Here is a 13,903-nt window from a genome sequence, read left to right as displayed (position 1 = left end):
AGTACGAATTTCATAATAAAAGTTGGGTCTAAGTACCTGGGGGGTCGCCACAACCCCAAAACCCCTTAAAATAGGTGTATTTGACGATCATGACGATATGGGATTCAAATGAAAGGTATTCGGGAGTAGATTACGAATATGGTCACGAAGTAGGAACAGGCTTTATAAATTATTGAAAGCGAAAGGGGGCGGACCCTCCATCTTTACCCCAAAAACACCACCCAAAATCAAAATCCTTTCGATAAGGACAATATGGGTATCAAATGAAAAGTATGCTGGAGTAGATAACAAATCTGGTGTATAAACTCATGTCGAAGTATAGGGGATTACCCCACCCCCACAAGAACGCCCAAAATGGGCACATTAGCTAATCACGGATATATGGGTCTTGGTTTGTTTGTTCCGTATAGTCTGAAAAACGGCAGAACTGAATTTCTGGAAATTTTCCCCTTATTTTGTAGGTTGGTCTGGAAGGAAACATAGGCTATATATTTTTTCGGTATCGGAAGGGGGACGGACCCTCCCCCTTATGCGAAAAACACAACCCAAAATCAAAAGTAGATCAATCGGGGCACTATAGGTATCAAATGAAAGGTATTAGAGAGTAGAATACGAATATGGTATTAAAATTTGAGTCTAAGTACCCATCGGACCGCCCCAACCCCAAAACTCCCCCAAACAGACATATTGGACGTTCGTTTCAATATGGGGCTCAAATTAAAGGTATACGGGAGTAGATTTCGAATCTGGCATACAAAAACGAATAACAAATGAAAGGTATTGGAGACCTAAAACGAATATAGTATTAAAATTTGGATCCAAGTACTCAGTGGGCCCCCCAACCACAAATCTTCTCTAAACAGATATATTCGAATTTCATGTCAATATGGGACTCAAATGAAAAGTATTATGCAGTAGATTAAAAATTTGGCATAAAACAATAGGTCCAAGTAACGGGAGGCCGCCCACCCCTAAATACCCCCAAATGGGCATATTAGCCGACCATGGCTCTATGAGGCTCAAATGAAAGGTATTTGAGACTAGATTACGAATATGACATTAAAATTTGCGTTCAAGTATAGGTTGCGCTTTCCTCCTAAAGATACGCCAAATGGGTTATCTGACCCATTATGACAATATGAGACTCAAATGAAAGGTATTTGAGAGTCGAAAACGAATTTGATATCCAATTTTGGAGCCAATATATTGGAATACGCCCTAAAGCACCCTCTAAACTGAACTATATTTCCGTTGGGAATAAAGAACAAATTTGATATCCATTTTCAGTCCAAAGTGCCGGTGGCCCCCCCCCAGCCCCAAGACACCCTCCAAACGGTTCATATTCACCAGCCATGACAATATGGTGCTCAAATTAAAGGGATTTGAAAGAGGAGCACGAATTTGACATCCATATTTGAGTCGAAATGTCTGAGGTGCCATCCCTTCCCTAATGAGAATATTACCCTAAGAAAGAACAATACTACCAGAAACCGAGAAGGGGCAAATTCTCACACATCAATGAGTGCTTTCCGATTCATGTTTAAACTCAATGATAAGGGACCTTTTTTATAACCGAGTCCAAACGGCGTCCCACACCTCTTTTGGGGAAAATTTTTTAAATGACCTTGCTTGGCATTGTGTCTCGCAAATGTCGCCAACATTAAGAGGGGATAGACACCGCTTTGTCCGATGTTCTCGCCAGGATTCGAACGCGTCCAGCGTCATAGGCTACAATGGCACAAATCTGATATCCGCATTCAGGGGCGAAGTGTCCCCACTCGCAGCGCAGATTTTAGCAGTTATATCTTTTAAAAACAAACTATCAAATATCCAACAGTTGACGGTCTACATTTACTGATTGTAGGCAATTTAAAGTTTTCATCGTTTGTTTGAATTTTGAACCAACTTCACTTACTTGCTTCTCTTCAAAAACCACCAATTCATGTTGCTAGCTATTCCATAAATTTGATTGCAATTTTATATGCAATAATCTTGTCGACTGGGAATATGGATAAGTCATAGAAATACAATTTATTTTACCCATGCCGAGAACCCATGCACAACAAACTTTTGCATTGATGTGTGTGTATGTATATTTAACCCTTCAATCATAATGCAGTTTATGAGTTTATTGTTGAGATAGTAAATCGTATAGTACTCGCATAATACCCAAGCCAAACATTCATATTTTAATGCAACAATCCCATTTTATACATCTTTTTGTACTTTTATATCATCTTTTCCTCTTTCTCTCTCGTTGTGTATTTACAGGAAAATTTCTGGCAATGGCACTTTGTACTTTCCACCATTTTTGGCCCAATACTATCGTTCCGATGTGCATGAGACCATGTATCGATGCCGTGCCACCAATGAAGTTGGGACCATTCTCAGTCGCAATGTTCACGTACAAGCAGGTAAATAAAAATTTGTCTTCACTCTGTATTTTGTGTTGCTGCATTTGTTTGGGAAGTTTGCATAACAAGTGACTATTTTTATTTGTTTTGGCCCAATTTGGGGCTAGGGCAAATATTCTGCAAAAGGGTTATAAGGAAAAAATCAATTTTGCTAGTTTAAATGAGGAAAGAACAAAGGGAGAGAAATTGAACTAGATTTTGAAAGAAGTTTAACAAAATCTTAACTCTATTCGAATTTTCGAAATACATTCTAACACAACTCTACTCTTCTTGGTCTTCTGTTTAGGCCAAAAATGTTTTTTTTTATCATTTCTTTCCTTTCCATACCAAAAAAGAGCTTCAAAATTTGTGTTATTGCCATTTTGTTTAAAATTCCCTGGAAATTCAATATATCTGCATGCTGGTATATCATTCATGTTGTCTATTCATATGAGTCGGTATATCATACAAGCTGTAAAACGAAGTTAGTTCGATGTGTGTGTGACTACACACTATAGTATATATGACGAACAACAACAACAACAAGTAGAAATAACTATCTATTGATGCTATAACAAACTTAGTTTATTTTATACAAAACTTAAGGTATACACAGTACCTGCACCTGCATGAATGTTTGTTGAGTCCTTGCTGCTGCTTTCCAAGAAACTTTCCTTTCGTCTATATTTGCATATTTTATGGCCCTTTCAAGCAAAAAGACAATTTATCATTTTTTACTTTAAATATGGAATCTTGGAAAAGGGTTTATCATAAATGTTATCGGATAGTAGTTTTTCATGCTACACAGTAAGGAGGGACGTTGTTAAAAGTTTATGGGCCATCAATCAATAAACGAGTTCGCATATATATTTTTTAATAGTTTAGGCGAATGTGATTTATGCATCATTAGTCGATAGTAAAGGGAAGATGTTTTGTTTTTGACAAAAACTAAATTTTATTAGAGCGAAAGATTTCCATAATATAGCTGAGATTTCCATATTATGGTCTTACACCCAGAGAAAATCTGATATCAAACGTGCTCATTTCAGTGATATACGGCTATTGCGAGATGTAGCGCCCAGGCTAGGAAAACACTTATTTTGAGTGATCCAAAACAGATTTTATTTCAATTGGTGACAACACTAAAATCTAAAATTCATACATATATTTAATTCACGCTTAAATGTAACTGTTCACGGTGTCATCTTACATTTGTGTTCGGCTGGGGCTTAGTCTGGCGCACTTCTCTCAACTTGTTTGGCAATATTAAAAAAATACTTCCTACTAGCAATGGTTGACGACCATTCACATGTAGATTCATTTGCAAAAAGGACACAGTCATCGCTGATTGCCTATGACAGATGCTCAGCTAGTTGAGTACTAGATTGCCAAAAATGAGATGACGTCCTGATTTCATATGCGTAGTTAGTGGCCAGAGTGCATAATTAGTGCCCCACGCAACAACGGCATAGATAGTAAAGCAACACCATATGGTACAAAAACAATACCAGAAGGTATGAATGAAACATATAATGATTAGTACCGTTTAACACTAGCTTTATTACCCAACTGGTATTGGTTTTAATACCAATCTGTTATTGGTAATAGCACCAGACCGCTAATGGTTTTAGTACCAAACCGTTATTGATTATTCAACCCTCTAATGAAAAAAAAAAAAAAAAAAACAGGAAAAAAGCATTAAGTTCGGCCGGGTCGAACTTTTGAAACCCACCACCACGGTTATATAAACACCTTTCGTCATAATCCGATGAAAAATGCATACCTTATGCCCCATAGCAGCTGTATCGAAAAATGTTCCGATTTGGACCAAATTCTAATAAGTTCAAGTCATTGTTCAATTGTGTATAACAAAATATTGGTGTTTTTAGTAGCTATAACTAAAAATAAACCGCAATTACTTTTTGGGTTTCATATAGTCGGCGTTGACAAATTTTTTCACAGCTTGTGACTCTGTAATTGAATTCTTTCTTCTGTCAGTTATCAGCAGTTACTTTTAGCTTGATTTGGAAAAAAAGTGTAAAAAAGTATATTTGATTAAAGTTCATTCTAAGTTTTATTAAAAATGCATTTACTTTCTTTTAAAAAATCCGCAATTACTTTTTGGGCAACCCAATACAACATGGATGTCAAAAAGCCTAATATAAGCCAATGTGTCAAATTAAAGTTAAATCGGATTATAAGTGTGCCTTTTTTGGGGCCAAGACTTTAAATCGAGAAATCGGTCTCTATGGCAGCTATATGCAAATATTGATTAATCTAGACCAAATTGCTGCAATGTGTGGAGGGATTTAACTTAACTCTCTGTCCCAAATTTCGCCAACATCGGACAATAAATGCGCCTTTTATGGCCCTAAAACCTATAACCGAGAGATCGGTTTATTTGGGAGCTATATCCAAATCTGAACCGATCTGGGCCAAATTGACGAAGGATGTCGAAGGATCTAACACAACTTACTGTCCCAAATTTCAGGAAAATCAGATAATAAATGTGACTTTTATGGGCCTAAGACCCCAAATGGGAGGATCGTTCTATATGGCAGTTATATCCAAATATGCAGTGATCTGAGGCAAAATGATGAAGAATATTGAAGGGCCTAACTTAACTCACTGTCCCAAATATCGGCGACATCGGACAATAAATGCGGCTTTTATGGGCCCAAAACTTTGAATCGAGAGATCGGTCTATATGGCAGCAGTATCCTAATCTGGACCGATCTGGGCTGCAACAAAGAAGGGTGTCGAAGGGCCTTACATAACTCACTGTCCCAAATTTCGGCGACATCGGACAATAAATGCGCCTTTAATGCCCAAAACCCATAAATCAAGAGGTCGGTCTATATGGCAGCTATATCCAAATCTGGACCGATCTGAGCCAAATTGACGAAGGATGACGAAGAGCCTAAAACAACACGCTGTCCTATATTTCAGCAAAATCGTATAATAAATGTGGCTTTTATGGGCCCAAGACCCTAAATCGGAGGATCTGCCTATATGGCAGCTATATCCAAATCTGGACCAAGCAGAGTCAAATTGACAAAGGATTTTCCGTCAGGAAAATCTGATAAAAATTGCAATCTCTGGAGGCTCAAGAAGTCAAGATCCCAATTGGTTTATATGGCAGCTATTTCAGGTTATGAACCGATTTGAACCTTATTTGGCACAGTTGTTGTCATAATAAATTACGTCTTGCAAAACTTCAGCCTAATCGGATAGAAATTGCGTCCTCCAGAAGCTCAAGAAGTCAAGACCCAAGATCGGTTTATATGGGAGCTATATCATTATGGACCGATTTGAACCATACTTAGCACAGTTATTAATATCAAAACAAAATACAATACCTCGTGCAAAATTTCATTCAAATTGGATAAGAATTGCGCCCTCTAGTGGCTCAAGAAGTCAGGATTCAATACCTGTTTATATGGCAGCTATATCAGGTTTTTGACCGATTTGAACCTAATTTACCACAGTAGTTGGAAGTCATAGCGAAACACATCGTTCATTCGAATCGGATAAGAATTGCGCCCTCTAAAGGCTCAAGAAATCAAGACCCAAGATCGGTTTATAGGCAGCTGTATCAAAACACGGACCGATATGGTCCATTTACAATCCCAACCGACCTACACTAATAAAAAGTATTTGTTAAAAATTTCAAGCGGCTAGCTTTACTCCTTCGAAAGTTAACGTGCTTTTGACATACAGACGGACGGATGGACGGACATGGCTAGATCGACATAAAATTTCACGACGATCAAGAATATATATACTCTATGGGGTCTTAGACGCATATTTCGAGTAGTTACAAACAGAATGACGAAATTAGTATACCCCCATCCTATGGTGGAGGGTATACAAATAAAATACGACCTTGATGTAACAGTTCGAGCCCCAGTTGCCGGGGGCCCGACCCACATAAAATGTTCACCGAACTCGCTTCTCAATAAGTCCATTGTTATGCGTGCTGTGTTGCATGTGGCATCGTCTTTTTGAAACAAAATGTCATGCGATTCAAGCTCTAGAATTTTGAGCAAAAAAAAGTTGGATGTTATCTCACGATAGCGCTCGCCATTCACGGTTATGTTACGATTCGCATCATCTTTGAAGAAGTACGGTCCAATGATGCCACCAGCCCATAAACCGCACCAAACTGTGACTTTTTCTGTAGGCATTGATAGCTCTTGCAATGCTTCTGGCTGATCTTCACTCCACTCGACATTTCTGCCAAAAATAAGCTTCGTCGCTGAATGGAAGAAGAGGGCGATAAACTTTCTCAAGGGAGCACGCATTTTGATAATAAAATTCAATAATCTGCAAGCGTTGTTCGTTTGTAAGACAATTCTTGGTTGAAATATAGACCAAACTGAAATTATTTGGGAGTGAAACAGAACACCAAACGTGCGTGAGCTGAAAAATATTCATTTCTCTTCTGGGTAGTCTCGACATTTTGAATCGATCTAGCCATTTCCGTCCGTCCGTCTGTTGAAATCTGGATAGCAGTCGAACGCGTAAAGCTAGCCGCTTGAAATTTGCTATAGGTTATTGGGAGTTACAAATAGGTCATATCGGTTCGGATTTGGATATATAAACCGATCCCTGAATTTAGATTATTGAGCCATTAGAAGCCTCAATTTTCATTGGATTTGGCCGAAATTTGGAACAAAGACTGAGTAATGACTTCCAACTTTCATGCGAAATATGAACGAAATCGGTCTATAAACAGATATAGCCCCCATATAAACCGATCCCTGGATATGAATTATTGAGCCCTTAGAAGCCTCAATTTTCATTCGATTTGGCTGAAATTTGGAACAAAGACTTGAGTTATGACTTTCAACATCTAAACCACGTATGATTCGAATCAGTCTATAAACAGATATAGCCCCCATATAAACCGATCCCCGGATTTGCCATCTTCGGGCTTTAGAAGCCTCAATTTTCTTTCGATTTGGCTGAAATTCGGAACAAAGACTTGAGTTATGACTTTCAACATCCATACCATGTATGATCCGAATCGGAAAGACATATCCTCCAAGTTCATATCATTCAATTGGGGCCAAAAATATTCAGTTATCATTGAACGGTGGCGATTCCCATTCATAGTAACATGCCAGTCTTAATCATCACAAAAGAAGTACGGCCCAATGACGCCGCCAGCCCATAAACCGCACCAAATCGTAATTTTTTCGGAATGCAATGATGACTCATGTAGTACGTGTGGATTGCCATCTCATCGCCGAATATGATTTTTCGATGAAAACGATGAGGCCACTGACTCCGCATTTCAGTAGCAAGTTTTTATAATTTGGACACGTTGTCGGCCGGTTTTTCTTTCCATCATGAAAGGGCAAACCTTCTTCCGTAAGGTTTGCCATTTCATGTCAAAACGGCGGCAAAAATATAAGTCTACTACTACGGTCTACTTTTATAGTGTCCATGAAAAAATTCCATTTATATTAATTTCTTCAATATCTTCCCAGTTCGGATTGCTTAAAAAATATAAAAAATCATAAAATCGTTAATGTTCGCCTTAAAGTTCTAGTCCGATATGTAATCAACCTTGTAATAGCCTTCACCATTACTGTGGAACAGTGTTTTTTTCTATTGCTGGGAAAGTTACGACTTTTTTTTCATAAAATTGAAAACGTGACCAAATGCAAAATAGTTTTCTAAAACAAATTTTTAATTTAACCATTGTTCCTCCAGCATACCAAAATTATCATAAAGTATACGTTCGGTGCGGATTAAAACACATGGCGTATCCGACTTTATATCCTGCAGTCATGACCCTTATATTGCTTTGTGGACTCTTTTATATGTTAGATTACTCGATACTCGTACAGCATTGCTTTTGTTCTTTTCCTCGTCTTGCCATTCGAGAAAATATTATGAGCTACAATATCAAACGATTTGTTGATATTCTGTAAACAAAATCACTGGAGGGCAACATTATGTCATTCCTGTTCTCCTTAAGGGTGGCCATCACGGAGAATGGGAAACAGCAATCAGTTTGTGCCACAAAGCGTTGACATCAAAAAGGATTGGGAACATGGCAACGACAAGACCGGCAAAATGCGGGCATAGCAAAAGGAAAAAAAATAACGAGTAACTGTGGCAATAGCTACAGCTTTTACGTTGCCAAACACCGCCAAAGGATGAACAATCATCCTAATACCTTAAGGCGCTACAGGGAGAAAATCACGATGCAGATTTTGTATATAGACACACACACACACACACACACACACACACACACACACACACACACACACACACACACACACACACACACACACACAAACGCTAAAAACACACAACAATTTACCAAAAAGCTTCTTAAGTTGTTGGGCTGCCGTTGAAATGTTAACAACAAGGGGATTTACTTTTTTTAATGTAAAAAATGCTAGAGAGAAATTAAATGGAACATTTAAATAAAAAATTTTTAGAAAATTTTGTTTTAGATCGCTAAGATTATGGCCATAAAGAGTCTTCGTCAATTATAATTTTCCTTTTAATTTTGTTGGTATTTTATTTACTAACTTATTTTTATACCCTCCACCATAGGATGGGGGGTATACTAATTTCGTCACTCTGTTTGTAACTACTCGAAATATTCGTCTGAGACCCCATAAAGTATATATATTCTTGATCGTCGAGACATTTTATGTCGATCTAGCCATGTCCGTCCGTCCGTCTGTCGCTTAAAATTTTGCAAAAATACTTCTTATTAGTGTAGGTTGGTTGGTATTGTAAATGGGCCATATCGGTCCATGTTTTGCGCAATTCTCAACCAATTTGTGATGACTGCTATATCACTGCTATATTTGGCTGAAATATTGCATGATGCGTTTCGTTATGATTTTCAATAAATTTGCTGTGTATGGTTGAAACTGGTTCATAACCTGATATGGTGGTGCGTTGAATTGGCCCACCTTTGTCTGGCTCGTGAACAGGCATATTTCAGTCTTCTCTGGGTAAACATTGAGACCTCTGGGTCATATGCCATATGCAAGACCCTTTCGGCCCTTCTGCATAGCACGTTCGGATCCTAACCTCAAATCCCCCTTCAGTTGGCATCCGTAGTAGGTCATTTATGATGGTTACCCATAGGAGTGGCGATAAAATGACCCCCCCCCCCCCCGCCCCTGTGCGGTGATCTGTGCCACTTTCTCTCTTATATTTATGCTATTGGACACACAATTTATCTCTAAGGACCAGGTCCACCCGGTACTAGTCTAAGGATTGGATCAGTGTGTCGCTCCGCACATTGTTAAAAGCCCCCTCGATGTCAATGCATACCGCCAGGGTGTGCGTTTTGGCATCGAATAATTCTTCTATTTAATGCACAACTTTGTGCAGGGCAGTCTCCACCGACCTTCCCTTGACATAGGCATGCTGTTTGTATTTGAGCAGTTCGCTGGATGTCATACTCTTTATCATGGTGTCCACAATACGTTTCATAGTTTTGAGTAGAAAGGACGTAAGTCTGATGGGTCTGTAGGCCTTTGGTGTCTCATAACTTGCCTTGCTGGGCTTAGTTATAAACACCACCCTTGCCTCCTGCCAGGCTTTCGGAGTATATGACAGTCCTAGGCACGCTAGGACTTTTATTTTAATTTACCCAAACTCATTTAATAGCAAAAAATTAATCAATTGAAACCTTAATATATAGGGATTTGTTTTTCTTACTCCTCCCTCATTTTAATATCCTGCCACATTGGTTCAGCCAGCCAGAAAAAAAAAACAAATATATCCTTCATTTGTCTGCGCATCTATTTTATCAGCAAATTTATCCGCCATCGAATAACCACAGCTTCACATTATCAACGTAGAGCGGGCATGTTGTCATAGATATATTTGCTCAGTCATTCGCTTTTCGCTTCCATTTGAATGGAGTGCATTGATTTATTTTGCTTTTGACCTTTGAAAGAAAACAAATTTATTTATTTAACAGTTCGTTGGGTTCATTCTATTAAAAGCTTTTTGTTTAAACAAAATGACCCACAAATCGAATGTGAAATGTAAGTAGACTAAATATGTTAATGAGAGAACTAGCAAATGCATTGCCACATAGTCATAGGATGCAGATAGAGTGAGGAAAAATCCAGTAAGGAAGGACAAAAGTCGGGCGGTGCCGACTGTATAATACCCTACACCTACCCTATAAGTGCAATGTGGGCGCTGTATCTAAATCTGAACCATTTTTGATGGACCTTGGCGAGCAAAAATATGTTTAAACTGTAATAACTACGGTTGACAAATGACAACATTATTGCAAATTACCCAAAATCTGACAAATATATACAATATATAGGAGCTATATCTAATTCTGAACCGATTTCGAGCAAACTTCTCAGATAATGTGGAAGTCTTCGAGCAAGGTGTTGTACAAAGTTTTGGGAAAATTGGTTAATAAATGCGATTGCAATTGTTCTAGAAGTGAAAATCGGGCTATATATATATATGAGAGCTATATCTAAATCTGAACCGATTTCTATGAAATCATAAGAAAATCATAAGAAAATCCATCTCGCCAAATTTCGAGGGAATGGGTTAACAAGTGAACATTTTATTGCATTATTACTGCAAATCGGACGAACATACATATGGGAGCTATATCTAAATCTGAACCGATTTCAAGCAAACTTCTCATATATTATAGTAGTTGTTAAGGAAGGCGTTGCACAAAATTTTGGAAAGATTGGTCAATAAATGCGCTTGCAATGGCTGTAGGAGTGAAAATCGGGCTATACATAGATATGAGAGCTATATCTAAATCTGAACCGATTTCTATGAAATTCACCCATAATGTTGAGAGTCATAAGAAAATCGTTCCTGCCAAATTTCGGGAAAATCGTTTAACAAATGACCATTTTATTGCAGTATTACTGCAAATCGGACGAACATATATATTGGAGCTATATCCAAATCTGAACCGATTTCAAGCAAACTTCTCATATATTATGGTAGTCGTTGAGGAAGGCGTTGTACAAAATTTTGCAAAGATTGGTCAATAAATGCGCTTGCAATGGCTGTAGGAGTGAAAATCGGGCTATATATATATGAGAGCTATATCTAAATCTGAACCGATTTCTATGAAATTCACCCATCCAGAAAATCGTTCCTGCCAAATTTCCAGAAAATCGGTTAACAAGTGACCATTTTATTGCAGTATTACTGCAAATCGGGCGAACATATATATGGGAGCTATATCCAAATCTGAACCGATTTTTCCAATTTCAAAAGACTTCGTCTCTATACCGAAATAAAAGCCCATACCAAATTTGAAGACGATAGGATGAAAATTGTGACCTGTAGTATGAACACAAATTAACATGGACAGACGGCCAGACAGACAGACGGCCAGACAGACAGACGGCCAGACAGACAGACAGACAGATATAGCTAAATCGAATCTGAGTCGATCACTTTACTTATCATTGGGTCAATCTCTCTTCCTTTTGGGTCTTACAAACTAATTCAAAAAGTTATAATACCCTGTAGTAGTGGTGTAGGGTATAATCATAGGAAACGACATGTAACTAAGTTCTATAAAATATCCTACATCTTCACTGTAAATATCGCGATATCATTATATGGACGCTTTATTTAGATTTTCACCGGTTTTGATGGAGCTCTCTAACGTTATATAACAGTGCACGATTGTAGTAACAACGTGCCTACAAGTAAGGAAAGGCAACAGTCCGGCGGTGCCGACTATAGTATACTCTACACCTACTCTACAAGTGGAAAATGGGTGTTATACCTAATTCTGAACTGATTTTGATGGTCTTCTGCGGAGGTTTTTGAATGGGTCATGAAACAATCATTGTGGCAGGATGAGTTTAGAGCCAAGCCAAAGGGGCCAAAAATAGCGACTGCCATTGTGGGCGTCGGAACGGCTGCTGAAAACTCTTCAATAGGGCTCAAACAACAATGGCGCCGCACGATTGGGATGACTATAAGGCTGAGCTATGAAAATACAAGGGCTAGCTGAGAAAGGCTCAGAACAAATCTTGGGTGGAATTTTGCAGCTCCGTGGAACATACGTCTGAGGCCTGTAGGCCAAGGAAGAGAATATGTATGGACAATGTCTAGTAAAGAAAACTTGGAACTACTCGTTCATATGCATTTCCCAGGACACGCTATATCTGACAATGTGAGGTTGTCACTGATATGCATAGGGACAATTTTGTTTGGGTCGAAAATCTTTTGAATGATTAAAAGTTTCGACTCCTTTAAATAGCCAGGTTCTTATCATGTATAATCGGTTGAATAACAAGCTGTGTCCGATAGATGGGATACTTAGCTAAGAGAAATATACTGTGCTTGTACCAGCATGTCGTATATATCTGTGGGATGGAGGGACACAGAGGTCGATTTACTTTCCAAAAGCAGGAACACCTTACCATAGGAGGGTAAAAGATTTTCAGATTTCTATGCTGAAGACTTAGGAGAGGCATATAGAAATATATCTTAAAATAAAAATCCCTGGAGATCGCATGTCTCGGCAAAAGTATGCATATCATAAGGGCAGGTCCACTGAAACAGCCCTTCACGACTTAGTCGGGTTCTCGCTGTCAGGGAATATACAATGGTAGCATTTTATGGTATTGAAGGTGCTTCCAATAATACAAAACTGGTGACAACTTTGAAGGAGTTGGAGCTTCTTGGCACCAACGCTACCACAAGCAAGTTTATTTATAACTAAGTTACAAAAATATGCATTACCGTAGGCTTGGGATCCGTAGATCTGAAAAGATGGGTCACCAAAGGAACACGGTCTCATTTACTTTGGAATATTAACAAGAAACAAGTAAAAAGGTGTTAAGTTCGGAATACCCACCATGTGTATGTGTAAACCAACTTTCATCAAAATCCAGTGAAAATTCCATTCCTAATATCCCATAGCAGTTATATGGAAATATGATCCGATTTGTACCAAATACCAATAAGTATAATTCATGGCTCAATTATGTATAACAAAATATTGGTTTTTTAGTAGCTATTGGTTGCCCAAAAAGTAATTGAGGATTTTTTAAAAGAAAGTAAATGCATTTTTAATAAAACTTTGAATGAACTTTAATCAAATATACTTTTTTTTACACTTTTTTCCAAAGCAAGCTAAAAGTAACAGCTGATAACTGACAGAAGAAAGAATGCAATTACAGAGTCACAAGCTGTGAAAAAATTTGTCAACGCCGACTATATGAAAAATCCGCAATTACTTTTTGGGCAACCCAATATATGTAAAAATAAACCGATCTGAACCATATACAACATGGATATCGAAAAGCCTAACATAAGTCAATGTGTCAAATTTCAGTTAAATCGGATTATAAATGCGCCTTTTATGGGACCAAGACTTTAAATCGAGATATCGGTCTAAATGGTAGCTATATGCAAATCTTGATCGATCTAAACTAATTTGCAGAAAATTGTGGAGGGGCTTAACTTAACTCTCTGTCCCAAATTACGGCATCATCGGACAATAA

General features: G+C 38.1%; 1 protein-coding gene across 1 annotated transcript in view; it reads left to right on the top strand.

Moving 5' to 3' along the window:
* Positions 1-2,271: 2,271 nt before the first annotated feature.
* Positions 2,272-13,903, top strand: part of LOC131998432 (cell adhesion molecule DSCAM-like) — a gene marked incomplete at both ends in the record, with an annotated part of 29,325 nt that continues 17,693 nt past the window's right edge. The window contains 1 exon segment of the mRNA XM_059370715.1: positions 2,272-2,414. Within this exon segment, the coding sequence (XP_059226698.1) occupies positions 2,272-2,414 (143 nt within the window).

This window comes from Stomoxys calcitrans, unplaced genomic scaffold, assembly GCF_963082655.1.
Source record: "Stomoxys calcitrans unplaced genomic scaffold, idStoCalc2.1 SCAFFOLD_188, whole genome shotgun sequence".
Classification (NCBI taxonomy): Eukaryota; Metazoa; Arthropoda; class Insecta; order Diptera; family Muscidae; genus Stomoxys; species Stomoxys calcitrans.
The sequence above is the reverse complement of the archived record's forward strand: the minus strand, read 5'-3'. Positions and strand labels throughout refer to the sequence as shown.